This window comes from Pimephales promelas, chromosome 20 (assembly GCF_988280905.1).
Source record: "Pimephales promelas chromosome 20, fPimPro1.hap1.1, whole genome shotgun sequence".
In the NCBI taxonomy this organism is placed as follows: Eukaryota; Metazoa; Chordata; class Actinopteri; order Cypriniformes; family Leuciscidae; genus Pimephales; species Pimephales promelas.
This window is the reverse complement of record NC_142788.1, coordinates 22,847,532-22,874,537: the sequence shown is the minus strand read 5'-3', so window position 1 is coordinate 22,874,537 and position 27,006 is coordinate 22,847,532. Positions and strand designations below refer to the sequence as shown.

The window sequence follows — 27,006 nt, the reverse complement described above, 5'->3', positions numbered from 1 at the left end:
AAACCAGTAACCTGATCAAGCGCGTTTACATGACTTTATTAATAAAACAGGTCATGTCCCTGTGTGACGTTAAAACAGTAATTTGCGTATCTGACTCCAAGTTTTTCATTTGTAATGTCGGTTGTCAAGCTTACAACATGTCAGGGGGAAATTCATGTCCTCTCATGCTGTCACAGATGCAGCGACTAAACTAATACTTCTCTGCTGCACGAGATGAGAACATATTTTTATATAATTTTCTGGGTCATGAAAGAGTCTGCGTTTGTGATATATTTCCTTCTTCCTTTCCTGCTAAACGCTCGCTCTGTCAGGATGCGTTTCTGTCACGTACTAGTACGCATGCGCACTTCAGAAAGCATGCAGGTTATGTCTAGCCTATGTTTATGAGTTTACATGCCGTGTTAATTCGGAGTAAGTCGACCATTTATGACCGTACTCCGATATAACTGCGTTGTCTGCTTATTGAGCATAATCGCTGACTATCTAGGCTACTTAATATAGAGAAATATTATACCATTTTATCTTGACATAAAAACATCAGATTCAAGCTGCTGGTTGGTTGAACAAAGGAGATCATTTGTAGTGAAAGACAAGAGTGCCAGAATCCCAAGGCTCTGAAGCATGTTGCCATGGTGAGGAAAGACTTGTTTTAACAGCTAAATTTGAAAGAGTTTGATGCATTGTAAGTGGACTACTGGGCCATGGTCTGAGAAGCAGTCAAGCAGGGCTGTGTGTCCATCCATAATTTCCCTTAAAGGCATTTGAGGCCTCTTTCTACAGCTATATTTGATTAGTTCAGACAGAGGCTGTAATGACATTGCATGTGTTTGGTTTTCCCCATCACCTCCAGTAACTTCCCTGCGGTGATCGGTTGTCTGGCAGAGAGGTGCACTTTGGCCTGCAATGACTGGTGGGTGGGCAGGAGGGTGAAGGTGGGCGGATGTGGGCACAGGGGTCTTTGGCTTTATTTCACTCAAGAGTTTCTGTTCTGCACACACACTTCCTGTTTTCACAAGCTGCGAGCTCTCCGTGCATTTTAGAAGCTTGTTATTATCACAGCACCACCACAGTCTGCTTTTAGATATGGCTGAAAAGACATAAATGTGTGTGCAGATTATTAAACAGCATGTGGCTAATTACCTGCAGTTCCATGTCCTAGATTCAATTGCTTTTTGATAAATGGACTAGAGTTTGTACTCTGTTTGGGTATAAGATATTATTTTTCATATAAATGCATTAGAAATCTTTATCACTTACACCGTTTTCTCTCTTATTTATTTGATTTAAGTATTCTCTGCAATAAAATAAAAAGCTTTTACTAGACATGTGCATGGTGAAAGCAGACATGCTTATTTGTGACTGAATGACTGCTTTTTAAGTGACTTCCCCATGGACCCATAATCGTATTTCGCTGTCAGTGGCATCCAGAATTAGACCTTCCTTACTATGAAGACATGTCTGACCGGTTATTTATTTAAAAATGAGGAAACAGATTAAATTTTTCTGTGCGTGATGTTCAGCGTTTACACATCTCATATCACGTGGTAATTGGTGTGTCGAATAACACTAGTAAAACATGCTCTGCACCACACTGTTTACATTTTGGTTTATGTGCCTTCTAGAGTCGCTGCCAGAGTTACAACAACCATAGACTGTAAAAAAAAATGGTTATAGCCAGGGCTGTCAAACGATTAATCGCGATTAATCGCATCCAAAATAAAATTTTGTGTTTATATAATATATGTGGGTGCAGTATATACATGAAAATATTTCTTAAATACAAGCATGTGTGTGTATTAAAATAATTATACACAGTGCACCCACATATATTATGTAAACACAAACTTTTATTTTGGATGCGATTAATCGTTTCACAGCCCTTTGTTATCATGAGCCAAAAGCATTCGAGTATGGGTTGAGAATAAAAAGTTAATTGTTTGAACTACTAAATGATTAATCATGATTCAGAGATTCACTTATAACAATTGTCCACTCCTCCACCTTCTGGCGTAAATTGTTTTGCAGAAAAGTTTACTAAACGAATCAGTGAGTGAATCTATTTGGTGAACAGATTCAAAAGATCTATTGGACTGCACAAATGATACAATTTTGGAGTATTGAACATCTAAATATCTCACGTATACATGTAATTATAAATGAATGTTCAAACGAATGTAGCGTGTCGCGCGTGTGGAAACCATCTACTGTAAAAAAAAAAATGGAAACAGATCTCAGAAGATGAGGAAGCCAGACTGTGATGTTCTGAGGAGCAGTTAGGGACCGTTACGATTGTTTCAATCTGTTGTGAAAAGTGAAAACATTTATTATGTGTGCATGAAAGTTCATTCAAAAATCATAATATTTATGTAATGAAGAAAATGCTAATTTAGGTATTATTTCACTACAACATTTTTGATGTTATGTTTCACTGTGCTTTCTACTAACACACTTGGAATGAAGGAAGTATGACATGCAGACATTATTTGTTATCAGTATTATGCCGTACATGACAACAAGGGAGAGAGAGAGAACGAAAGAGATAGGGAGGGAGGGAGGAAGCAAGAGAGCGCGAGAAAGAGGAAGAGAGAGAGAGAGAGAGAGACACTACACAGTACACAACAATATAGATGATCCCTACGAGTTAGGAACGCGCTGCTCAACGCGCAGTGCAGACGGCCACTTTAACACCTCCAATCACTAAAGAATTATCAACACTTCTGCTGTCATTTCACGTCTTTCAAATACTGGCGTCTTTGATCGAAATTCACGCCCCGGGAGGATATCAATTTTCAATGTCAAAGTAAAGGAGCATTGCTGATTCTGAAGATGGAGAAATGAGCCACCGGTGACGCTTAAAGGTAAGTTCACGCTGTCATATTGTGTCTTATGTTTCCCATCACGAGAGTATGAAACGAGGCTTACGTGGTGGCTTACGCAGAGATGTGTTGACACCTGCCATTTTAAAAATTAATCTTAAATAATGGGATTTAATTGTCGCTACGACTTTATATACAGCATATATTATCGACAGACTCAGTGCAAAATAGAGTGTAAAATTTGTGAAATTGCTATGATGTGCGCCACGTTTCTCGGATATTGGCCTTCTGGCCGGCTTTTGTAACCCTAGACAGTCTGACAATTCATCACAGAGCTGCAGTGTGTGTGCTACATGCACAGCACAGCATATATGATATTACATATGTATTGATTAATATAAAGTATCATGTGAGGAACATCATGCCTCTGTTTATGATTAAATGCATTTGAAATCTGCTTTAAGTTTATTATTTTTTCATTTTTTGCATATATAAAACTAATTTATGCAAATGGTCGTCTGTCTGTAAAAACAAATGAATACTGTGTACTTTGACTGGATTTAGTATATTCTCTAGTGTGCACTGTTTTCTTTTCCTTAAGCAGGTCATAAGGTTCATACATACCACGTTGCAGTGGTATTTAGCAGATAAATATTGTATAAAAATATAATACGTTGTGTGAGGAGAATAAGTATAAATATAGATACTGCTAATTAAGACATTATAAACTTTAAATTTGTAGAACATGAGCCTCAAAAATAATATACTCTAATTAAATTTTGAGTCTCATATGCTGTATTTTTAAATATTTTGTAATGCAGTATATTTATACTTCTCTTTTCACAGTATATTAATTTTATTTCTCTAGGTATATATAGTGTTACAGCAATTTGATGAACTGAAGTTGTAGTGATCATGGAAACAATTTATTTATTTAAAATTATTCAGTTATTTACTCTTGATAACTTTCATATTGGATTGCTACTAACCATGATAAAGGGATATTAAGCATTATATAATATCTTTTAGTGAGCTTGTGTTACAAATTTACAAGCTTAATAATTATTTATTATGCAGCATATGTTTCACGCTTTCTCTTTCTTCTCACTGAATATTAATGGAACGTCTTGAGGTCACTCCCTGCCTCTGTGCAACTGGTTCAGTGGGTTGTAACAGCTAGTAAACATTTCATGCATGTTCTGTTTTTTCAGACTTGATCTGTGCTAAACTGTCTGTCTGTGTTCAGCAGTAGATGAGTTTCCTGCACCATGCCGCCGGGGGTCTACGGCATGCAGGATGTGTGGGAGATGGAGGGTCGGCAACAGGTCAACATGGAGTTCCTCCTCCCCACTGGGATCTACCTCAACTTTGCCGTAGCAGGCAGTGACACCATTGGTGCCATCAAGAAGGTGAGGAGACCTTCTGACCAAATGTAAACACTAAAAATGCAAGTTTGTAGACATGGAAGTAATAGAACATGGGTAGCTGACAAATAACATGGACTGTTTAAATGAAAGTCAAGATTTTAGGCTAAAAAAAGGACAAAAACACACCACAAATGTGCTCAGTGCAAGTCTTACAATGGATTAAATGGCAAAATTGAAATCATTATTCATTAAAAACAAATCATAACATTCACCCTAATGCTCCTTGGCCAGTTCATGAAAGACCTAATAATGTCTAATTTGTAGTAAGTCACACTTCTCTGCTTAATAGACTATTTCTGTGCTGGTTACTGCTGGTTTAGCTGTAGACCACTATAGGCATGATGTTCGCCATCCTAAAATGCATGTTTGTTCTTGTGAAGCTGGTTGACTAAGGAAGTATGCTGCTGATATTAGATGCCCTGCAATACAATTATATGAACCGACTGCAGTCAGACCCACTGAACACATTAAAGTCTTGATTTGTGTCTTAGATGGTGTGGAAGAATGCCAAGAACGAGCCTCTGTTCAGTGCTCTAAGTGATCCGGATGCCTACGTCTTTACCTGCATCAACATGACGGCAGAGCGTGAGGAGCTGGAAGATGAGCAGCGTCGCCTGTGTGACGTCCGGCCGTTCATGCCAATTCTCAGGCTGGTGGCCCGGGAAGGAGACAGAGTGGAGAAGCTCATCACCACCCAGATCAGTCTGCTTATAGGAAAAGGTTTGTGTCACACTGGTCCTCATCTAACCTCAGAGCTGTATGGGCGTCTCACAATGGAATCAGCTTTGACTTTACTCAGCACTGCAGCAGAATGATGTGGTTTTGGCAGCTGTCCAGCAATTAAAGAGATAGTTCACCCCAAAATGAAAATTCTGTCAGTAATTACTCACCCTCATGTTGTTCCAACCCCATAAGACTTTCGTTCATCTTCGGAACACAAATTAAGGTATTTTTTATTAAATCTGAGAGCTGGATTGAAAGTTGCCGGCCCAGGAAAGTTATTAAAGACATCATTAAAATAGTCCAAGTGACTACAATGGCTCAAATTTTAAATTTATCAAGCGACAATAATACTTTTTGTGCTCAAACAAACAAAAATAACGACTTTATTCAACTATTCATTTCCTTCTCTGTGGGCTTCGAGATAGTTCACGTAATGTAACAGCGCAGCGTTTCTAGGTTGCATGTCACATGCATCATACACATGACAAGCATTGGCCAATAGTGAGCCTACGTGTGACCTAGGAAATGAATAGTTGAATAAAGTCATTATTTATTTATTTTTTTGCACACAAAAAGTATTCTCGTCGCTTGATAAACTTTTAAAGAAACTTTTGCTGATAATTTACTCACCCCCATGTCATCCAAGATATCCAAAATGAACTAATCTTTTTCTGAGTCAATCCGTTCATTTCGTTCGTTGAATGAACCAAATGACACGAAAAAAGATTTGTTCATTTTGATAAACGAGTTCAAACTGGAGAGTCACGAACGCGAACGTACAGAATCACAGAACAGAGCTTATAAAACTTAAACTTTGTTGTTGTTTTTATAAATAAGCGATCATTTCGCTTGATAAGACCTTTATTCATCATATGGAATCGTTTAAAGCCCTTTGAACAGTTTGCCGTTTGCACTGAAACTGTCTTTTGGACCTTGAACTGTTTGGTTACCAGTAAAGTTAAAAGTGAATTTAAGAAACTTAAAGATTGAGTCACTGTAATCACTTGGACTATTTTAACGATGTCTTTAATAACTTTTCTGGACTGGCAAGTTTCAATCCCTTAGAAACCTATGGAGGAGTGATCTAGCTCTCAGATTTAATCAGAAATATCTTAATTTGTGTTCCGAAGATGAACGAAAGTCACAGGGTTGGAACAACATGAGGGTGAGTAATTACTGGGGTGAACTCTCCCTTTAAGAAGAATTTGTGTTTCTTTAAACTTATGAGCATGACAGGCTGATTTGGAACGTCTGGTTTCTAAAGATCTCCTGATTTCGATCATTTCCCTGTTTATATTGTCTTATCTTTGGTGGTTTTGTTAATAAATTTAATTCCTGTTGCCTTCTGCGTAATTCAACTAGCTACTACCAAGTGTTACTTGAATTTGCTCAAAAATACCATAGAGTTTCATTGGACTCCGCTGAGTCCGCATCAACAAAAAATATGGGAAGTATTTTCTTCTCTCTTTTAAAAGTCATTTTAAGCCTTTTTTTTAAGTACAAATGATTATATGATTTGTGAGTTTTTTTATTCTTTGCATTTAGCATTGTACATCCCTGCTGTTTTTTTCTACAACACTTTCAGAACAGATTTGCAGCCAATTTTTTTTGTGTCGCATTACTCTATGGTAGTTTTATTATTTGTTGCAATTACTTTCAGAATTCGAAATCAAATGGTGACAGCACAGTTTTAGCATTCTGACTTCATTCTAACAAGCTAAAAACCTTGTCTCCACAGGTCATCATGAATTTGACTCCCAAAAGAACCATGAAGTGAATGAATTCCGAACAAAAATGAGGACGTTTTGTGAAGAACGTGCTCAGCTGCGCCAGATGTTGCCATGGTATCAGTGGATGGAGTATAACTTCCCATGTGACTTGGAGCCATGCTCGGTAGTGGCACAATCTGGGAAATCACGCAGTGTTAAGAAGATCCTTGTCAATGTGAAGTTTGAGGGCAGTGAGGTGAGTGTAGTCATATGTTACATGGGGTTATATTCATACACAATTGTTTTATGCTACACTAATTCATTACTTCAGTTTAATTCTATTTAGCTTCTTTCTGTTTGTGTTAATAATGTAAAATCGAGCATGTTATGTAGCCATTGACAATTTAATCCTCTCATCCAAAACGTGCAAACGTCTAATTTTAGACTGACATATTTTCTGCCTTTGATTTTACATATCGTAACAGTCAGGACTGAGACATTTGACATGGTGATGATGTCACTGCAGCATCTGCAGGCACACATGGGTCTCACTGACCCAGTTTTCCAGAGTGAGGCCTTTGATAGTATTTGTATGTGTTGTGTTGCCTGTCAATCCCCCACCCACTCAACGTGAATGTTATGTACCTATGATCTTTAACTTTGTAATGAGTCTGAAATGAAGCGTGCAAAAAAAAAAAAAAACTCCAGCAACACTTGTTTTTATAATGCATGGCACGGATCAAAAGCCAGACTGTTTCGACATCGCATTTGCAGAGAAAAACAATTGCTTTATGAGTAATTAATCGTACTATTGGGAGTGCACCTCACTCTATGCGCACCAATGATTATGAGGGAGTTTTCTTTGTTTTTACTATATCTAGAGCATGTTATCTCCAACTTTTTTTGAACCAAGGACCGCTTTCATAACACAAACTGTTCACAGACCCCAGAGAATTCACTGTTACCATGGAAATGAGGATCATGGCAACCATGACCACCCACTCCCATCAAAACATATAGTCTCCCCACACTCTCAATCAACTTGGCAGTCCTGCATGCTCAGTTTTTTTTATATATATTAAAGGGATAGTTCACCCAAAAAAGAAAATTCTGTCATTTACTCACCCTCATGTTGTTCCAAACCTGTGTGAGTTGAATGAGTTGAACACAAAAGAAGCTATTTTGAAGAATGTTGGTAACCAGTACCCCATTGACTTCCAACTATTGGTAATCCAACTGTTTGATTACCAACATTCTTTAAAATAGCTTATTTTGTGTTCAGCAGAAGAAAGAAACTCATATAGGTTTGGAACAGCTTGTGGGCGAGTAAATTGTTTTTCAGAATTTTCATTTTCTCTTAAATTAACATACTTTTCAACATTGTATTCATTTTAAAATTATACATTACTACAAAAATACAGTAAAAACATTGCAAAATTTTCAGCATCATTACTCCAGTCTTCAGTGTCACATGATCCTTCAGAAATCATTCTAATATACTGATGTGCTGTTCAGTAAACATTTCTTCTTATTATCAATGTTTTAAAAAAAACTTTTGGGCTTTTGATAAAGTAAAAAACTTTTAGATTTTAATATTATAGTCATGATGTATTGTCAATAGTTTCGGGCATATTCTGTAGAATTTGTCTAATGGAAGAAGGAAAAGGCAAAGACAATGTTTAGGTAAATTTCTTCTGGAAGCCAGATTGCTGGAACGGATGCTCACTTGAAACACTTTTCAACCCTGAACTTGAGTATAACTTCTAACTGAATGCATTTCATATTTTTAATTTGTAGGAAAGCTTCGTTCTCCAGCAAGATCCACATGACCTGCCGATGGTTCTGAAACGGAACGCCCTGAGAAAGAAGTCCACTGTGTTTCGATCGGCAAAGCAGGAGAAGCCTGAGGACTACACTCTTCAGGTTAATGGGAGATTGGAGTTCATTTATGGAACACATCCACTCTGCCAGTTTAAAGTAAGTCTTTGAAAATCAACATCTTCTCGACTTGCTTAAATTGGAATGTAAAGTCCACACTAGAGGCTTAGTAACTACTAGCTAGCTTGTAACTTACTTACCAGTTAATCACACAAGCTCAGAGATCCACACATTGACGTGATTGGTTTCAATGTAATTTGTGACGTCAGAAACACCAGCGATTGTTTTTGAGACTGTTATTGGTTCTCTGCAGTTTAAAGCTGAAATACTCAGCAGTGGTGTTAAGTTATGAATTTTGCACAAGGTCGGTCTTAAAGCATAATAAAAAACACCACATAGACATACACTCACCTAAAGGATTATTAGGAACACCATACTAATACTGTGTTTGAGCCCCTTTTGCCTTCAGAACTGCCTTAATTCTATGTGGCATTGATTCAACAATGTGCTGAAAGCATTCTTTAGAAATGTTGGCCCATTGATAGGATAGCATCTTGCAGTTGATGGAGATTTGTGGATTCTAACTTTATTCAGTTACTGATGGTAACTGTTTTTTCCCTTTAAATACGATACGACATAATCATGAATAACATAATAGGAATGTGATAGGGTCATTAAAGAGAATCACACCAAGAACGGGAGCAATTTTGTAGTCCAAAAAGGTGTTTATTAAGGCGGATGTGCAAAATGTGGAAAAAAATGGTTAAGAGAAATAAAAACAGGTTATCAATCAAAACAATACAAACTCTCCTCTACATCTGAGGACAGAGTGTCGGTGTGCTCAGACAATGCTTCAATAAATCTCTAATACCATGATCCTTCCTTCAATCCTCCCTTGCACTAATGACGGCTGACCCACTTGATAATGGGAACATACAATTTTCTTAAAATTAACCCTTGCCTCACCATATGATTAATAAATAGATAGACAAGAGGATTAAGAACAAGTTAAAACGAATAAATAAATACTATGAATAGGACGGATGAAAACGACCATAAATAGCTAAAAGGAGCACTCCCATGTAGTTCGCACTTTCGCACAAACAAGGCCACGCCCACTCAGCTAAAACAAGAAATAAAACCGCTAACCGCTTTTATTATTATTATTTTTTTTTTTAATCTTGCTGCAATGTAAAGAGGCCATGATTTGAATTCATAGTAGAACTTCACATTGTTGATTTAGAAACTGCTTGTACCTGCAAAGATGAGTCATACATCTTTACCAGCCTTCAAAACATCAACTACGTTGAGGATAATGTGATTTCAGTGGGATTACGCTACCTTAATGAACAGGCCGCAGGATCTGACGATGATTAGTTGAGGAGTACTGGATCTGGTCTACATTTTGGAAAACAGGAACTGATAAAACCATCTGTACCACGGCTGCCATTTCAGTCTCTTTCCATCTATCTATGCGTGTTTGCTCTACCTCATTCAGCTTTTGGGAGTGTTTGTCATTATATTGATGGTGAAAGAAAGTATAGGAAGAACATGGATTTAGGGCATGATTTGTACCTGTTTGTCCCATAACACAGCTTGTCTTGAACAAATGAGCTAAAAAAATTTTCTCTCTTTTTTTCTCTCTCTCTCTCAGTATATTTTCACATGTTTGCACGGGGGTCTTACACCACATCTGACTGTGGTGCATCATTCAGCCATCATCAAATACCAGGAGGAACAGGGTGGCCTCAATAATCAGGTGTCCAGAAGCCGTGCTCAGTCTAAACCGCCCCCACTGCCTCTGAAAAGGGTGAGATGGCACTTTTGCACCGACACCCAATCTGTTATTAACACAGGAACTACTTTTCATGTTTCTTCTTGTTAGCTTGTGTTGTACAGTTCAACCTCCATGAACTCGATTTGCAGTGCGACATACTTGAAATCATTTACCCATGGTCAATTTTTGGCCATATGTGACCCCTTCATGGAAGTGCTTTGAATTAATGAGATGGAGCATAAATGTTTATCTGTCCTAGTTGTATAAGCTTCCGGTATATAAAAAAAAAGGTAAATAATTAAATGTTTTGAAACTGAATATTTATTCAACATTGCAATAGCTCAGCTGTTTAAAAAAAATCACACTAATATGGCAATTCGTAAGAATTTATTTTGGCAAATTGTTATGAATTCATGCATTTTCATATGATCTACTTAACGCCCCACTGACGGTTAGATTTAGGTGTGGACCTTAATGTTTAGGTTTTTCAAAACTTTGTACATTTTCATACACATTGCATCATACATATTGAAAATTCCACCTCATATTTACTTTTAATAACCTAATAGTTACTTTTTCTTGTGACAAAATGCTTCATTGCTAATATTTGTCATGTTGTTTTTGGAACTATGATTCTTTCCAGTGAATTATTTCATTTGGAGATTTAATTTAAATTGACTTTAAATGAACTTTCCTTGGTCGTAAAAATAATTTGTAGCCTGTGTTATACTAACAATTTCAATTCGCTAACTAAAGTTTCAAATCAACTTCCTCAACAAGTACGTTTATCCTGTGGTTTGCCTGATGTATAGGATATGCCGATATTAGATGAAAGAGTGATACTGAACCAAATTCACTGCTTGGTTTACATTCGCAACATTGGATGGATTCATGCACGCATAGTTCCTCCTCCTTTTGCTTTTGTTTTCTCTGTAACTGTTAAGCATGCTGAAATGCGTGCACAGACGTACCTCCCACACTAGCTTTTTAGTTTGCAATACAAATACGAAGAAATGAAGAAGAAAATATGTGTTACAATGTTAAGTACTGTGTATATTTTCTTCTCAACAGCAAAACACATCTTCACTGTGGTCTATCCACGAGCCTTTCCATATAATCCTTCTACAGGGTAGCCGAGTGAATGCGGACGAGGGCATGAAGGTAAAACTGCTTGTTTGTTTGTTTGTTTGTCTGCATTTGTATATTGTTTGTGGGATGTGCATTATGTTGTTTAGCATCTCAACTGTGGCAGGTAGTGAGGGGTGAAATCATGAACACTGTGGTCATGTGACCCTGACCACATATTTCCCATAATTCATCAGAAGCGGTTAAGCGAAACATCAAAACAGGAAGTGGGGAGTGACTATCTGGCTTTACGGCTCTTTCTCTTGGGCCTAGATTCTTAGAAAAGGCCCTTGCATCTCTTTTTCGTTTGTCGTAGAAGTCAACAGACGTTGGACGGTTGCATCTATTTTAAAATATTCATGAGAAAGGCATGTAGGCTGGTTAGATTTTTTTTTTCTATTTAGCCTGAGGCACAATTATTGCAGTTGTGTACAGTGTTAAATATATTTGCATGACAAAGCATTTTTCCATGCAAAAACCTGCATGTTGTTATTTTTTTTCAAAGAAAACTGTTTTATAAAGAATTTCTGGCTTTCATTAATGTAAGAATGAAAGTTCAGACTTTTGAATTTATGCGTTTAAACATACATTTTTCATAAACATAAACTCTTTTTTTTAGTATTCTGTTTGCTTTCTTCTCAGTAGTAATTTGTCACCAATTTTTGCCAAAGAGCTCTGAATCGAGATTTGTTTTAGCACCTTTATAAGTTTTATTCTCTGGCATATTCTCTGTTTCAGCCTTAAAGGAAGCATTCACTCATTTTTTTATGCCCTGCTGTAGTAAGTGAAAACTGTCGTGGCTTTTAAACGCGGTTATGACTGAGCTAAATGTATAAGAATTACACTCTAAACTTCTGAGCTTCTGGTACAGATGTAGGAAAGACAGCCACTTGTTGTTACTTTTACTACCTACATTTCTTAGATTTAAAAAAAAAAAAGAAGTTTAAATTTGTAAATGGGAATGCCATTAAATAAATTGATTGTAAAGGACAAATTATAATCCATAAAACCGCAAAAATATATAACCGAGCAATCAATTGAATAAAATTAAAACGTGTGACAGCTTGACGTGTGTGACAGCATTTATTATTTACTATGTTGACAGTGTGGTGAATTATTTTTATTTTTTACTTTTTTGTTTACCCGACATTTATATTAAATATATAATCATTTTGTTTAGTTTAAGTTTGGAAGATAGAGTTCACAAACGTTAAATTGTTATAAGTAGAAATTATAGTTAACTAAAGAGGGTTTTGAACTTGTTTTTTTCATACAAACAAACAAAACCACCGCCAGAGAAAACATATTTCTTATGACAACTGAGCTATGTAACAAGTTGCTCTCCCTAACTTGCTTTTCTTGCCAGACACTCATTTACTTCCTCATAACTGCCTACATTCATTCATACATTCTTTCATTAAAAAAAAAAAAAAACATTGAAATGAAGTTCCCTTTCTTTAAATCTGTAATCTTTAAGGAGTTTTGAGAGTAATTTCTTGCTCTGCAATCATTATCTTTCTCTCAGCTGGTGGTTCAGGCTGGCCTCTTCCATGGAAGTGAGCTCCTGTGCAAAGTGGTGACCAGTAATGAGGTCAGCGTTTGCTCCGAACCTGTATGGGACCAGAAATTAGTGTTCGACATCAGCGTGAGTGACCTGCCACGCATGACCCGCCTCTGCTTTGCCCTCTATGGCGTCATCGAGAAGACCAAGAAGCGCCCTACCAAGAAAAAAAACAAAAGAGCGGTAGGTTTCAGTTCATTTCAACAGAAAATTAGTCACTTAGTGAGACGCACAACAGATGCCATACTTGTAGTATTTGACAACATGCATGGATGCCGAACACGTTCCCATGTTGTTTCCAAGTCAACTCCACATACGCATCATGGCTTGTATAATCAGTATGATAAACCCTGATGACAGGATGCTGTGGTCCATTGCATGCTTAATGTGAGTAACACAAGTTAAATGTTCGGACAGAGCAGCTAGTTGATGTCAAATCAGAACTCATGAGCCTGTCTCTTCATGGTCGGTTCTCTGAAAGATTGTGTGCATTGTCAAATGCAAGCGCAGTGTTGAAATTCCCAGGTGTCAAAGTATGTGTGTGTGCGTGTGTGTGTTTGTGTGTATATGGTGGTGGGCTGCCGTGGCTCAACGCCAACGCATCCACTTCTGCTTTCAGTGTTACTTCTCTTTCAGCGGACTAGAGAAGTCCACAAGGGTGTAACACATGAAGAGAAAAAAATGTCTCCGGTTATTCTTGCATCGTACAAGTTCTTGAATTTGAAATGTATTATGTTTGGCTGGTGAATCTTATGGCTTAGAAATGTATGTATTAACAAGTGATTCGTCTCTAGATTTTTTGACAAAATATTCACATGTACATGGGGTAGGATATTTTTATATTTCATGAAATTCTAGTTTTAATTATTCTGCAATTTATTATGAATTATAAATGATTAAACATTTATTATAAATCACATTTAACAGTTTAAAAGTGTTATCTGCTTTTACAATGTAGATTTAAGCCATATTGATTTCAATATTTAGATTCTTTTTACCTTATAATTAGTAATTTACCTTATATACCAGTAATAATTCTTATTTACAAATACATTTTAAAAAGTTCAAACTTATTTACGTTATTTATATATAATTTCTTCTCAATCTTGTTTAAGATTTAAAAGCGTGTATTAACATATACCGTCACTGTAGATTTAGGCGACATCGATATATTGATAACTGAATTGGAATTAAAACTTTTTTTTAGTTAAATGTTATTAAAATGGGCAGATATTTGCAGCAAGCTTTTATTAATTTAACCATATTACTTTTATCTTTTATATTCGACTAAATTATTATTATTTTCTCCAATATATTTCATTGCATTACGTTGGCTTAACAATTTCGTGATTTCTTAAGCTTTCACAAACCCCTTTTAAAAATACTTCACTGACTGAATGCATACATGTCTTTCTGCACAACAGCACTGAACTTGAAACCTTTACTACACTCACAGTCATACATTGGAAGTATTAGATTTGTGTTATTGGTGTATTGGAAATCACTGCTGTTGTTACTGGAATTTTTGGTTAGTCAGTTATATTGTCACCTCCCACAACTGAAACATTAGTGTACAGCATTGTTTTATGTGACAATGTCACCTCTCCCACATTAAATGACTGGTGTGTTGAGTGCAATGTGAATGTGGTTAATATACCTCCTCTTTTCACAGGACTGCCCATTGGCCTGGGTTAACACGATGGTGTTTGACTACAAGGACCAGCTGAAGACTGGAGAATTTTCCCTGTCCACATGGCCATCCGTCCCAGGTACATTAAAATGAGCAGTAGCTCATGTTATTTACAGCTACTTTTTTTGGTTTGACCTTCATTCACTGAGATATTTTAGGGATTCTGCAGTACATAGTCACAGGAGTGATAATCTAGCATTGCTGAGCATTCCCTTATTTTGAATAGTTGTTTTTGATCTAGGGACTTCAGTTCAGTCAATGAGTCAATCACTTTTATTTTCAGATGATAAAGGTGATTTATTGAATCCTATGGACACTGTGGAGAAAAATCCAAACATTGACAGCACGGCTGGTCTCCTGATTCGCTTTCCCAGCATCAGACCACACCCCCTATATTATCCTCCAATCGAAAAGGTGATTTTTTTTCTCCTTAATAGTTGTGTTATTCTCATAATATCTTATCATATATACATACATTTATGAAAAAAGTGTACAAATGCTGAGTCATTTATCTTCCCTAATATTTTCAGTTAAATGAACTGGGTCTGAATGGGGAAAAAGTTGTTGCTACAAAAGAAGAGGTGAGAAATAGCATTTATTGGTTTGTTAGAGGCGAATTATGCAGATCTATCATGAAAGGGAAATGGTTACTACATCAGGGCCTGTATGTCTGTCTACAACACTGTTAAGAGGAGTTGTGGTTTGCTGAAGCATTGAACTATTCTCAATGATTTATTCATAGTGCCAGAGATGCTAAAACTACTTTAGTAGTCTTTAACCTCCTACGAAATTGACTTTTCTTTCAGCACCTGAAATTGAAAGAGATTGTAGACAATAAAAACTACACAGAGTTCTTTGAGGATGAGAAGGAGCTTCTCTGGAAGTTACGAGGAGAAGTGAGGCACCGATACCCTGAGAGCCTCTCCAAACTCCTCCTCATCACTAAGTGGAACAAACACGAGGACGTGGCTCAGGTAAGATGAACCACTGGTTCCTTGGGATATGATTCTTTTCAAAGCAGTGAAAAACCTAAATATTTAAGGAATACCATATAAAAGGTACCACATTTATTGTAGTCATTTTCTCAGTCAAGCAAGTATCCAAAAAAGCTAAACAGAATTATTAATAATATAAATTAAAAAAAATATTTCATAATAATCATTTAGTTATAAAGCACAATAAAAACAGAATTTATCCTTTTATTTCATGTCTTCATTGTTAAAACCTTTCGATTTGCTGCCTCAAGATTGGTTTGCATTAATTCCTTACCACCACCCAGAATACTTGTTTTTCTTAATGGAACTTAATGGATTGAGAGGCTGTTGTACACTCATTATTAACTCACTTTTTTTTTTTCCTCTCCAGATGGTTGGTTTGTTACGGAAATGGCCAGAATTGCCCCCTCTACATGCTCTAGAACTTCTAGACTACAGTTTCCCTGACCCTCATGTCCGCTCCTTCACCATCCGCTGCCTCAAGAAATTACGGTGAGTGGCACTGCCTCGCTAATCATCACCCAAAAAGAGAGAGCATGTCTCTTTCTTGCATACATGTGAAAATCAAAGGAAAAAACATCTTTATTCCTATTGCTTTTAACAGTTGTAGAGGCATTTGCAGTAGGCATGTGACAGTGAGGAAATGTTCTCACCGATTAATCTACATGGGACACCACCGGTTATGCCGGTATCACAGGGATGGGGTGGTTTAGAATTTGGAGTTTTTGAATTCTCGTGCGGCCGTGTTTTTCACTTTCACTTTCGAATCTGTGACAATTGCTTGAATGGTGGTTTTATTGTTCTTTAGGATTATGTTTTGTTATCTATTAGCATTGGGTTTAAATCCACAATATTGCCCAATAGGTGCTTTTACATTTCACTTTGAAAACAAATCTTCCGCCATTTGTCTTGTCAATCAGCTGGCCTCACTCTCGTCATGATAAATTCAATTTTGACTCCTGCTGTTGGTCTGTGCTGCGACTCTCGTCCGGCACGCGCTGAATTGACAAGATACGTTCAGTTTTTAATTGTCATGTCTTGTTTTTAACTGAACTAAATTATTTTTATACTATAAAAAATCTAAACGAGGGTGGGGTGGGGGGCGACTGAACAGTGTGGCACTGGTATCACCGACTATCGCAGCCAAGTCTACCTTTTAGGTGTAAATATTGCAACATTGTATTGATCATTTTAATTATTCGACTTATCGAGACTATTTTCTAAGATGGCTCCTGTCTGTGTACATAAAGTGAACTGTCTTTATAAAGTATCTTCTTATTAAACGGTCTTTACATTTACAAAGTTCTCAATGCTTCGTTTTGCATGGAAAGGGCTATTTTGAGCCTTGTTAGTGGTATAAACTACCGATCTTTTTACTTAGTAAATGCCCCCAGTACTAGCATTATATGCTAAACAGTTTTTAGAGATAAACTCGTTACATTCGATTATCATGAAAACAAATCTCAGAGAACGGTTGACTAGGTACCGATGTTTTATTAGACCAAAGGTTCATTTTGCGCCGGAGTTCTCCTTTAATTCAACCTGTTAGTTGTTACTTTTTCCACTGGTGCATGTGCAAAAACTGTTAATGGTTCATTGAACAAGCATGAAAATCATTGTTTAAACTCTTTAAAATATAGATCTGTAAAGCTTACTTGGATTTTTCCAAAGTATCTTTAAAATAAAGTATCCTGAACCAGGAGTGTTTCTTTTTTCAGAGTTTATTTACTGTTGTCTTGTGAATTGAGCCGTGTCTTAATTTGATAAGTAATAGTGATTTATTTTCAGCTTTACATTTTAAAATATGTGTTGTTTTTTTCTCAACAGTGATGATGAACTTTTTCAGTACCTCTTGCAACTGGTTCAGGTTCTGAAGTATGAATCATACCTGGATTGCGACTTGACCTGTTTCTTGCTGGAGAGAGCCCTGGCCAACAAGAAAATAGGTCACTTCTTGTTTTGGCACCTTAGGTATAAATCCACCTTCTTATAGTGTTCTACAGCGAAACGCCCCCATTCCCTTCAGTGTAATTTAGGCTTTTCTTTTGCTTTCTCTAAAGGTCAGAAATGCATGTGCCCTCAGTCAGCTTGAGATTTGGACTTATTCTGGAGGCATACTGTCGCGGGTGCATCTATCACATTAAGATCTTGATGAAGCAGGTTTGTTGCACTTATTCCTTATATGAAAAGCGAATTCATTTGTAAACAGCTAAAACTTTTCATTCTCAGGGCCCTTTTTGACACTTGGGGCCCAAACTTAGCACTTGACTTGTTTTCTCAGTAACTCACTCTGGTACCAGTAACTTGTCACTTTGTGTTGTGCCTTTTCTTGTAAGAAACAGCGCCTGTTCTTTCAAGCACATAAATATACATGTATAAAAATAGTAAGGGTTGCTGGAATAGCTTTTTCTTTGCAGCAGCAGAATACATCTTCTTTGAATGTTTAATAATAGCCAAACCACTGGAAGGAAGGGGAACTGCAATATGCTTCTCAAAGTTTGCAGCTGTTTTTACATGCCTTCTCAAATATTGATTATCACTCTTCTGTTAAATGCCAGATGCTTATTCAGTGTCCATCCATACGAATATTTATTGTCTACTCCTTCTCCTTTAGAACGAGGCTCTGAATAAGATGAAGGCTCTTAATGACTTTGTGAAATCAGGCAGTCAGAAGGCGACCAGGATACAGACCACAGAGGACATGAAAGTGTGCATCAAACAGGACACATACATGGAAGCGCTCTCTGAGGTCGTTTGTCCTCTCAACCCAGGCATCATGCTGTGTGAACTCTGGTACCATTCACATTGTTCTCTATAAATGTTGAAAATGTATAGTCTTAAGCCACTGCAATGAAGATATGATATGATACTGGTATCTATAATTATAAAATCTAATTATCATCACATTTTTATCAACATATTATTGTTACTTGGTTGTCTTAAGAGATTTTTAGAGGTTGCTGTGTCAGGTCTTGTTAATAAATTATAGTTCTTAATTTATAGTTCACTCAAAAGTAAAATTCTGTCATCATTTATAAACACTCATATTGTTCTAAACCTGAACACAATAGAGGATATTTTGAAGAAGACCAGATTCTGTTCCCAATTAAATTAAATTTAAAATTTAAAAAAAATTAAATTTAAAATTGCAGTCAATGGCAACCTGCAACTGTTTGGATACCAACATTCTTTAAAATATATCCTTTTGTGTTCAACAAAAGAATACAGGTTTAGAACAATGAGGGTGAGTAAACGATGACAGAATTACATTTTTGAGTCAACTATCCCTTCAACATGCCACAGATGGCATGTGATTTTAGCTATGTAGATTTTATGATCACACATTAATGCGTTTTTAAGATTTTATAGTATGTTTTTAAGTTGTAACTGAATCTGCAACATGAGCAATCATTTTAATTCAGTAATGCAACTAAATGATCATATGCGTTGCAGAAAAGTCGCGTACAAACAGCTACCAGAAAGCGAAGAGCCAATTTTGCAACCATGTGTGAATGTGTTTCTTGATGCTAATTTTTTTTGTTTGTTTCAGCGCTGACAAATGTAAGTTCATGGACTCAAAGATGAAACCTCTGTGGCTGATGTACAAGGACAAATATGAAACTGTGGGCATTATCTTCAAAAATGGAGACGGTACGTATATAAAGCCATGCTGCCTAATTTCTTCTCGTTTTAGTTTTTGTAAATTAGTGATTGAAAAACAAACACTTTGACCCTTTTCTCTGTTTTTTTTTTTTTTTAGATCTGAGGCAGGATATGCTAACCCTTCAGATGATTCAGCTTATGGATGTCCTATGGAAAACGGAAGGTCTTGACCTCAGGTTTGTATAGTTAACTTCGTCAAGCTGATACATCTGCATAAAATTGAGTGTTATACAATGTATAAGAAATGTATAGACAACTTTTAGGCACTATACTGTATTACAATAAAAACTTTCCATTAATGTTCATTTAATGTGTCTCAGAATGCTGCCTTACGGATGCCTATCAACCGGGAATAAAACGGGTCTCATCGAGGTGGTGAAAAACTCGGACACTATTGCAAACATCCAGAGGAACAACAGCAACAGTGCTGCCACTGCTGCCTTCAATAAGGACGCTCTTCTCAACTGGCTCAAATCGAAGAACCCAGGGTGAGCAGCAAACCCTCGCTGCAACTATGCGTATCGTAGTGACCAATTTACTAGAATTTGCAGGAGCCGTGCATGCCATTTTCTATTCTCAAACCTCACTTAGGTTATTTGGCTCATTTGACCTTTTGGTTTATATGAAAGCGTAGTGTAACATCAAATGCAGTTTGGTTGCAGAAGGTGTAGCATTGGAGTAAATTTACTGTGCATTCTGCTTCTACTGCAGGTGTTTTCCACCAAAGTGGCTTGATGTGCATTTTGTTTTGTGATAATAACAGCTAAGGAGACAGGCTGAGCACTAAGATGAAACCACAAAGCTTGTTGCATTGTGTAACAGTCTCATTTTGCAAGTCATATATCTGAAAGAATGTGGAAAGAAATGACCTTTTCTGGAATGCTCTGGTTTAGAGAAGTCTGAGTGTTGGGGGTCTTTTTGGGGTCAAACTAACCTCTGGCATCAGCATTTATTTAAATAGCGTATATAACTGACCTTTTCCACATGTCTGGGGTGTTTTAGTATTTAGGCAACTAACAAAGCTACTGTTTGTAAGTGTATGTGGCTAACCAAAAGAAGGAAAGAAAAAATTAACAGCCACTCACTATGATGCATACATTTTTTTCTGAAGTATCCTGTTTATACATGACCCCTTGAAATGAAACTAGAGTGTGATAGACTAGACATTGATGGCTTATTTGAAACAGATATATGCCCTGTGGACATATCCAGTTCTGCTCTCTGGTTGTCCACTTACTGTAAATGTTATGCTATGTCAGAGTATGGGACATTTTTGTCTTTAAGAAACGAATGGAGATGTAAGGAATAAAATTCAGTTTACTATATCCGTGTCTAGGTTACAAATTCAATATATTTTTGCATATTTTTCATTTTAATTTATTGCATGATTTTCTTACAATTTCATGACTACATTAAAACCACTGACCATTGTGTTTTTGATGGCTTGACAAAGAACTTTATTTACTTAAATTTTTACTCTCCTTTGGTGTTCAGCGAATGTTCATTCTGAACACTGTCTGGGTTATCATCATTATCAAAGGCCATTAAATTACTTTTTACTGATATGAGAAGGTCAAATTGAAAGTCTTACTAGTATGGAGTCTTATGAACTCTAAGCTGATGTGGAAAGAGGGCTCAACAGGAAGACACATTATATATTCACCCAGCATATTAACGTTGAATGTCTTGTTTGAGTCATAATCTGACAGAAACAAAGTTGAAACTGATCAACACTGCGCTAAAGACTTCTATGACTCTCTGTATGTGTGTGTGTGTGTGTGTGTGTGTGTGTGTGAGAGAGAGAGAGGATAGATGGATGATATAATGATGTTTAATTATGTATGTTTGCATGTGTGTATGTGTATGGGATAGAATATATTTGGTACAGTATATAAATAATGTCTATGGAAAACATGGAAATCAAATGTGTGTTTGTGTGTGTGTTAATTGGTTACCAAACAGGATGGAAGCTGGAATGAGAATGGGTTATGAATTAAAATATTATTTCTATATTTTTCAGGGATAAACTGGATCAAGCCATTGAGGAATTCACCCTCTCCTGCGCAGGCTACTGTGTAGCCACATATGTTCTGGGAATTGGGGACCGTCACAGTGACAATATCATGATCAGGGAAACGGGTCAGGTAAGAATGAACTCATTGTCTCTCGTGTAGGGATGGGCGTATCGATATAAAGTAATCGATACTCAAATAAAAATACCAATACTACAGTGTGGGGTTTTTTGCCAGTGATTTTATTTGACAAGAAATTGAATGCGTACAATATGCATTGAATTGGACGAATAACCTATGTTGGTGAATACTTGTGTAGTAGAACTATTTTCCTGCTCATTTGAAAACATGCAAATGCTGCAAGTCATAAACAATCAATCACAGAGAGCGTTCACACACTGCCGACAATGCATTCAAACAGGGCTGCGTTTCCCAAAAGTGTCATAAGAAACCATTGATGCTTTTGGAAAACGCAAGCCAGAGCAATGCTAATAAATTCCAATTAAGCCATATTAAATGTTAAAATGCCTTTCAACTATAATGTTAAGTGGGTATCATTACCCATTTTACTCTTAGTAATTCAATAATTTAAGGAATTTTTACATTTTAAAGTTCAGTTTAGAGCTATCGTGATACTGGCCCTGAAAGTACCGCTATCGTATCGAAAACAAAATAAGTGGTATTGCCCATATTATAAATTATAAATTATATCGCAAGATGGCATGGGTTGCACTTTTCATTCAATTTCACATAATCAAGGGTTGCTCCAATTTTATATTAGTCTTTTCATTTTGAATAAATAATTTTGTAATTTATGAATATTTTCTTTGTATTGTTTGCAGTTATTCCACATAGATTTTGGGCACTTTTTGGGGAACTTCAAGAGCAAATTCGGGATCAACAGGGAACGTGTGCCTTTCATTCTGACGTATGACTTTGTCCATGTAATTCAGGAGGGACGGACCAACAACAGCGAGAAATTTGAACGGTCAGTGCATATGTTTTATAAACTACTCAAAAATAATACGTAAATAATAATGTCTTAATTCTCAAAATACATTCCACAAAGCTAGTTTGCTTATTCTGAGTTTCATTTAGTGTTTCTTTCCTAAGAAAATTGCTTGTATAGTTGACTGCTTATAACCTTTAGGCAGAGAGAGTGTTCATGTGTGCTTCTCTTTGCCAGGTTTCGTGAGTGCTGCGAGCAAGCCTATAAGATTCTTTGCCGGAATGGGACTCTATTTGTGAATCTTTTTACTTTGATGAAAGCTGCAGGACTCCCTGAACTCAGTTCTTCCAAAGACATCCAGTATCTAAAGGTAAGAATTACCTCAGGACAAATGGTTTTGTATTTATTACTCGTGAGATTTCGGATATTTGCCATTTCTCTAGTGCTTTACAAGCATGAAATATCAAATCTAAAAGGAGGACAACTAGGGGACAATTTTATATATTAGATTTCTCATTAGAATAAGATTGAAACAATTTTTTATCAAAAAAGAATAATCAACAGTGTTGATAAAAAGATTGAATCCAATATATAGCAATAACATAGCATAAGGAGATTATTTATAAGCAATTTTATGACTGGGAACACCACAAGTGTAGTAACAAGACACAACAAAAAAAGCAACATTTTGGGGGGGATGTTGTAATACCCTCTGTGAGCAAAGTCAGTACGTTTTTAGTGTTGCGTAGCCAAACTTTCCATGCACACACCTAGATTTATAAAAGATAAACTAGGCATAAATGACGTACTCACCAAATGGACACTGGACTGCACGGATGAACTGTTTTATTGGAGTGAGAGAAATAAATGATTTACACGCTGTTTTACATCTGATGTAGCCTACACATAAATTTATTGAAATAGACTTATTTGTAGTGGATGTGCTGATTTTGAATATTTTTTTCTTTTGGCATGATGTTTTTTAATGTTTTAACTAGCAAGGATTGCTTGGCGCATGATAATTCCATGATAATGCTCTAAATAGCAGCTCTAAATATTTTCACACTAATAATGATCAATAATGCACACTTAACTCCGTAAAAGCAGATGGCTTAGGAACATAGATGGCATAATGACAGAAACCGAAGGACTCGGTGATCGAATGGTCCAATGGCCGGTTTGAATAAGTCTGATGACACAGGACACATGTACAACCTCAAAATGGTGTCATGCACAGACAGACAGTAGCCTAATGAAAAACATTTTCGTGGTCCTCCCAATATTATGAAACATACTATTTTATTCATAAGTTAGAATTTGAAAAAAACGGTAAGATATGCACATTAATTTTTTATGCTTTCAGTGACGCAAAGCGTTATATAATCATTGTCTGAGTCAGACAATAAATTACACTGTTTCCTTTCCTTTCCTAAAATATATGTTTACCGTATAGGCAAAATTGCTTAAAGCAATTAAAAATACTATTTGGCCAGTGAGAATAACTCTTCCCTGAAAACTTTCTCTGAAATGTATTTTATACAAATTTGATATATTATGTCTTGTACCGTTAAACATGGTATCACTTGGATGGGAATATGCATGGAAATGGTATGCAAATTATGTTATGCATAGAAGAAATAGGTGTTGTAAGCTCCCCATATGGTTATTTTGAGGAGCAGACAGGGTGGATCTTCTGCTGACTGGGTTTTATAAAGGGACTTTTCTGCAAGTTCTGCCATACACATGGTTTTATAAATCTGAAAACTTTTGTGCTTACGCAAAATCTAACTTTAGGATGAAATCGACGGAAAGTTTTATACATGAGGAGGAATAATGAATATAACTAGGCAGATACAGAATATTTTCCGCACTGGTGAAATTCCACCTTCATTGTATCTTTGTTCTTACAGGACTCCTTGGCACTGGGGAAATCTGAGGAGGAAGCACTGAAGAACTTTAAAGTGAAATTTAATGAAGCTCTGAGAGAGAGCTGGAAGACCAAGGTGAACTGGATGATGCACAGTTTTGCCAAAGATAACAGATAAACGGCTCTCGATATGGGAGAACCGCTACGGGAGATCGACCGAAACCCTCTTGATGCTGAGTTTTGATTTAAACCGATGCAGCTTTGAACAGAATATATTTTGCACTGCTGTCTGGAATTTATTGCATTATACTGCCGTGCAAAAGCAAAATGCAGTAACTAAACTGAGTTGTGACTGATACATGACCAGATTCTGTTAAAAAAAATAAAGGTCCTGCGTTTTGCTTTTGCGGGGAATTACATATTGTACATCAACAGCTGTTTAGCATATGTTTACATCTGTGACGTAATAGTAAATGATGCTATACATTTGTTTTGGTGAGACCAACTGCTTGACATGAGATTCATTTCTCAAATACACGTGGTATTTGCTACACAATGCTCTGGGAATTGAAGCTACTAATTTAACAAACTATTGGCGTGCCACTAAGATACCTTGCATCTCTGGTTTGTTTCTGTCACGCTTGTGTAAGAGCAAGTGAGATTAATGTATTTATAATTTCTAACTGTACAGCATAAAATAAGTGAGTTGTTCTGAAGAAGAAAGCACTTTGAGTGTTTTCATATCGTTTACATTTTCGTTTCAGGATTTTTGTTTCTCTGTTTACATGAACGTGTTTGGTTGTACATATTCTTTTGTGTATCATACGTATCCTTAAAACAGTATTTTTTCATTTGAATTATTTGTATAATAGGAAAATTGTTCAGGAGGAAAGCCTTTGTATAGTGGTGTACATGAGAAGACATTTTGTATGTCAGTGTAGAAATGAGCCTTAAATATTTTGTATTTGTGGGGTATTCTGTGCCTTTGGGATGAGACACAAGCCATCTTAAAGACGTGTCCAAAGAGTGTGCTTTTTGTTCTGTGAAATGTATGCATTGTACTACTGTACTATAAATCAGGGCGAAAGTGGAATATTGTTGCTCTGTAGAAAATTCCGCCTGGTATTTGCGTGCCTATTTTGAATATAGAGTCAGTCAAGCTTGTGTTTTCGCTTCTGATTCAATCTGAATCAGTTCCACAATGCATCACCACAGTATTCTGAATCTACTGCTACCTGTTTTTTCTCAACACATGCATAAATGTCCTTTAGAATGTGAATTTTTAAAGAAGAGATACAAAATTAAATCCATCTATATATATATATATAGAAGTCCTATAAACACCCACTGCATAGAGTTTTAATAATGGAAGGAACATTAGTGGACAGAAAAATGAATTTTAGCATTTGAGGTATTGATTAGCATTTTTCTTTCGGACCACTAACCGAGTACCTTTCATGCTATGGTCTTGTCCAAATCAACATTATTTTGTTTTTGATTATGTATAATGATCTTTAGCCAATTCACAGTGTGAAACTCTGGGATCTTGAATTTCTTGGTTTACTAATGTATTATTTCAGTTTTTAAACATGACTCCTTTGTTACAAATTTTTACCAAGATGGTTTGAGTTATGAAAATGTGCTATTCATTCTCATTTTTGCCATAAATTATTGATTCTGAAACTGATTTGTGTGTTATTATTTTTCTACTTAATGGATTTATACGGAAGCAGTGAAAAGGGATCCAGACTTTTTGCTGTCGTTGTATGTGCCGTCTGTGCCTGGGGAATAATAAATTGGACCATATTTTTTTACATTGAGGCCCAATTTACCAGAATCCACCCTACTGAATTTCCAGAATTCATGATATTTTGGGACAGGAAGTCAAATTTGTCTGACTAGCATTTTAATGTTTTTACTGTTCGTGTTAGGAAAATATACACAGATGAAACAGAGATAAAAGGGGAACTGGAAGTTCATGAGTCTTCAATCTTTATTGTGTAATGAATGAGGCTTTCCCAGTGTGAAGAGTACAGTAAACAAGACTGCTGGGAATCTCTCAGTCACTTAAGGCCACAAAAACACTGCTGATAGAAGTAAAAACAATGAATTCGGTTTAGTTCAGTTGAAGGATTTTCTGATATGGCATTAGTATTTAATCCTGGGAAATCTTATTTGGGCTACTTAATGGTTTATTGAAAAGGCTTTTACATATCAACAAAGCTTTAATACAGTACTCTAATTCTCAACTCTGTGGAACAGAAAGGGGTTCATTATACCTGTCATGTTCACACTGTCTAAACAACTGCAAACTACAAGTTATTGAATAGTAGCATATTATTATGCCATCAATGAGGTAATATACTGTGTAAGGTTTATGTCAATCATAAGAATATATGATGAAATAAAGTCCCATGTTTCCTTTTGTCCAGTGTGAAGAGAACAGGACTCAATTGATAACATTGTGTAAGAAAACAGCTGTCGAATACAGAATACATGGTCACAACAGTGATTTTTAGATAAAGGAATCATTCAAAAACTGAAAAATAGAATGATCTATTAAAAAATGTGTGTGATAATTTTTTTTTACATTTCTGGTTAATAATCTGTCAGTTAATGTTATATAGGTTTTATTCCTCAAAAGGCTATGATATATAGATTACGTGTGAAAAAAAAAAGGTACATCAATTAGATCAGCATTAGATCAAGGCTCCAAACCATTTTTTTTTTACATTTATTGTTCACGTTCTCAGCATTTGATGACTTTTTATTGCTCTTATTAATATAATATAAAATATAATACAAATATGATAT

General features: G+C 36.2%; 1 protein-coding gene across 2 annotated transcripts; it reads left to right on the top strand.

Moving 5' to 3' along the window:
* Positions 1-2,582: 2,582 nt before the first annotated feature.
* pik3cd (phosphatidylinositol-4,5-bisphosphate 3-kinase, catalytic subunit delta) lies at positions 2,583-25,875 on the top strand. 2 transcript variants are annotated; one of them, XM_039652339.2, is made up of 23 exons: positions 2,583-2,858; positions 4,066-4,225; positions 4,735-4,963; positions 6,705-6,931; positions 8,473-8,652; positions 10,208-10,363; positions 11,402-11,491; positions 12,981-13,199; positions 14,689-14,785; positions 14,990-15,120; positions 15,237-15,287; positions 15,513-15,680; positions 16,072-16,193; positions 17,529-17,672; positions 17,762-17,861; positions 18,316-18,494; positions 19,252-19,352; positions 19,462-19,540; positions 19,685-19,852; positions 21,385-21,508; positions 22,219-22,364; positions 22,563-22,695; positions 24,236-25,875. In XM_039652339.2, the coding sequence occupies exons 2-23, from the start codon at positions 4,085-4,087 to the stop codon at positions 24,368-24,370; spliced, it is 3,120 nt and encodes a 1,039-aa protein (XP_039508273.2). In that variant the 5' UTR covers positions 2,583-2,858; positions 4,066-4,084; the 3' UTR covers positions 24,371-25,875. The 2 variants fall into 2 exon arrangements, with proteins under 2 accessions (XP_039508273.2, XP_039508272.2); XM_039652338.2 differs by having other exon boundaries at positions 4,063-4,225.
* The last annotated feature ends 1,131 nt before the right edge of the window (positions 25,876-27,006 follow it).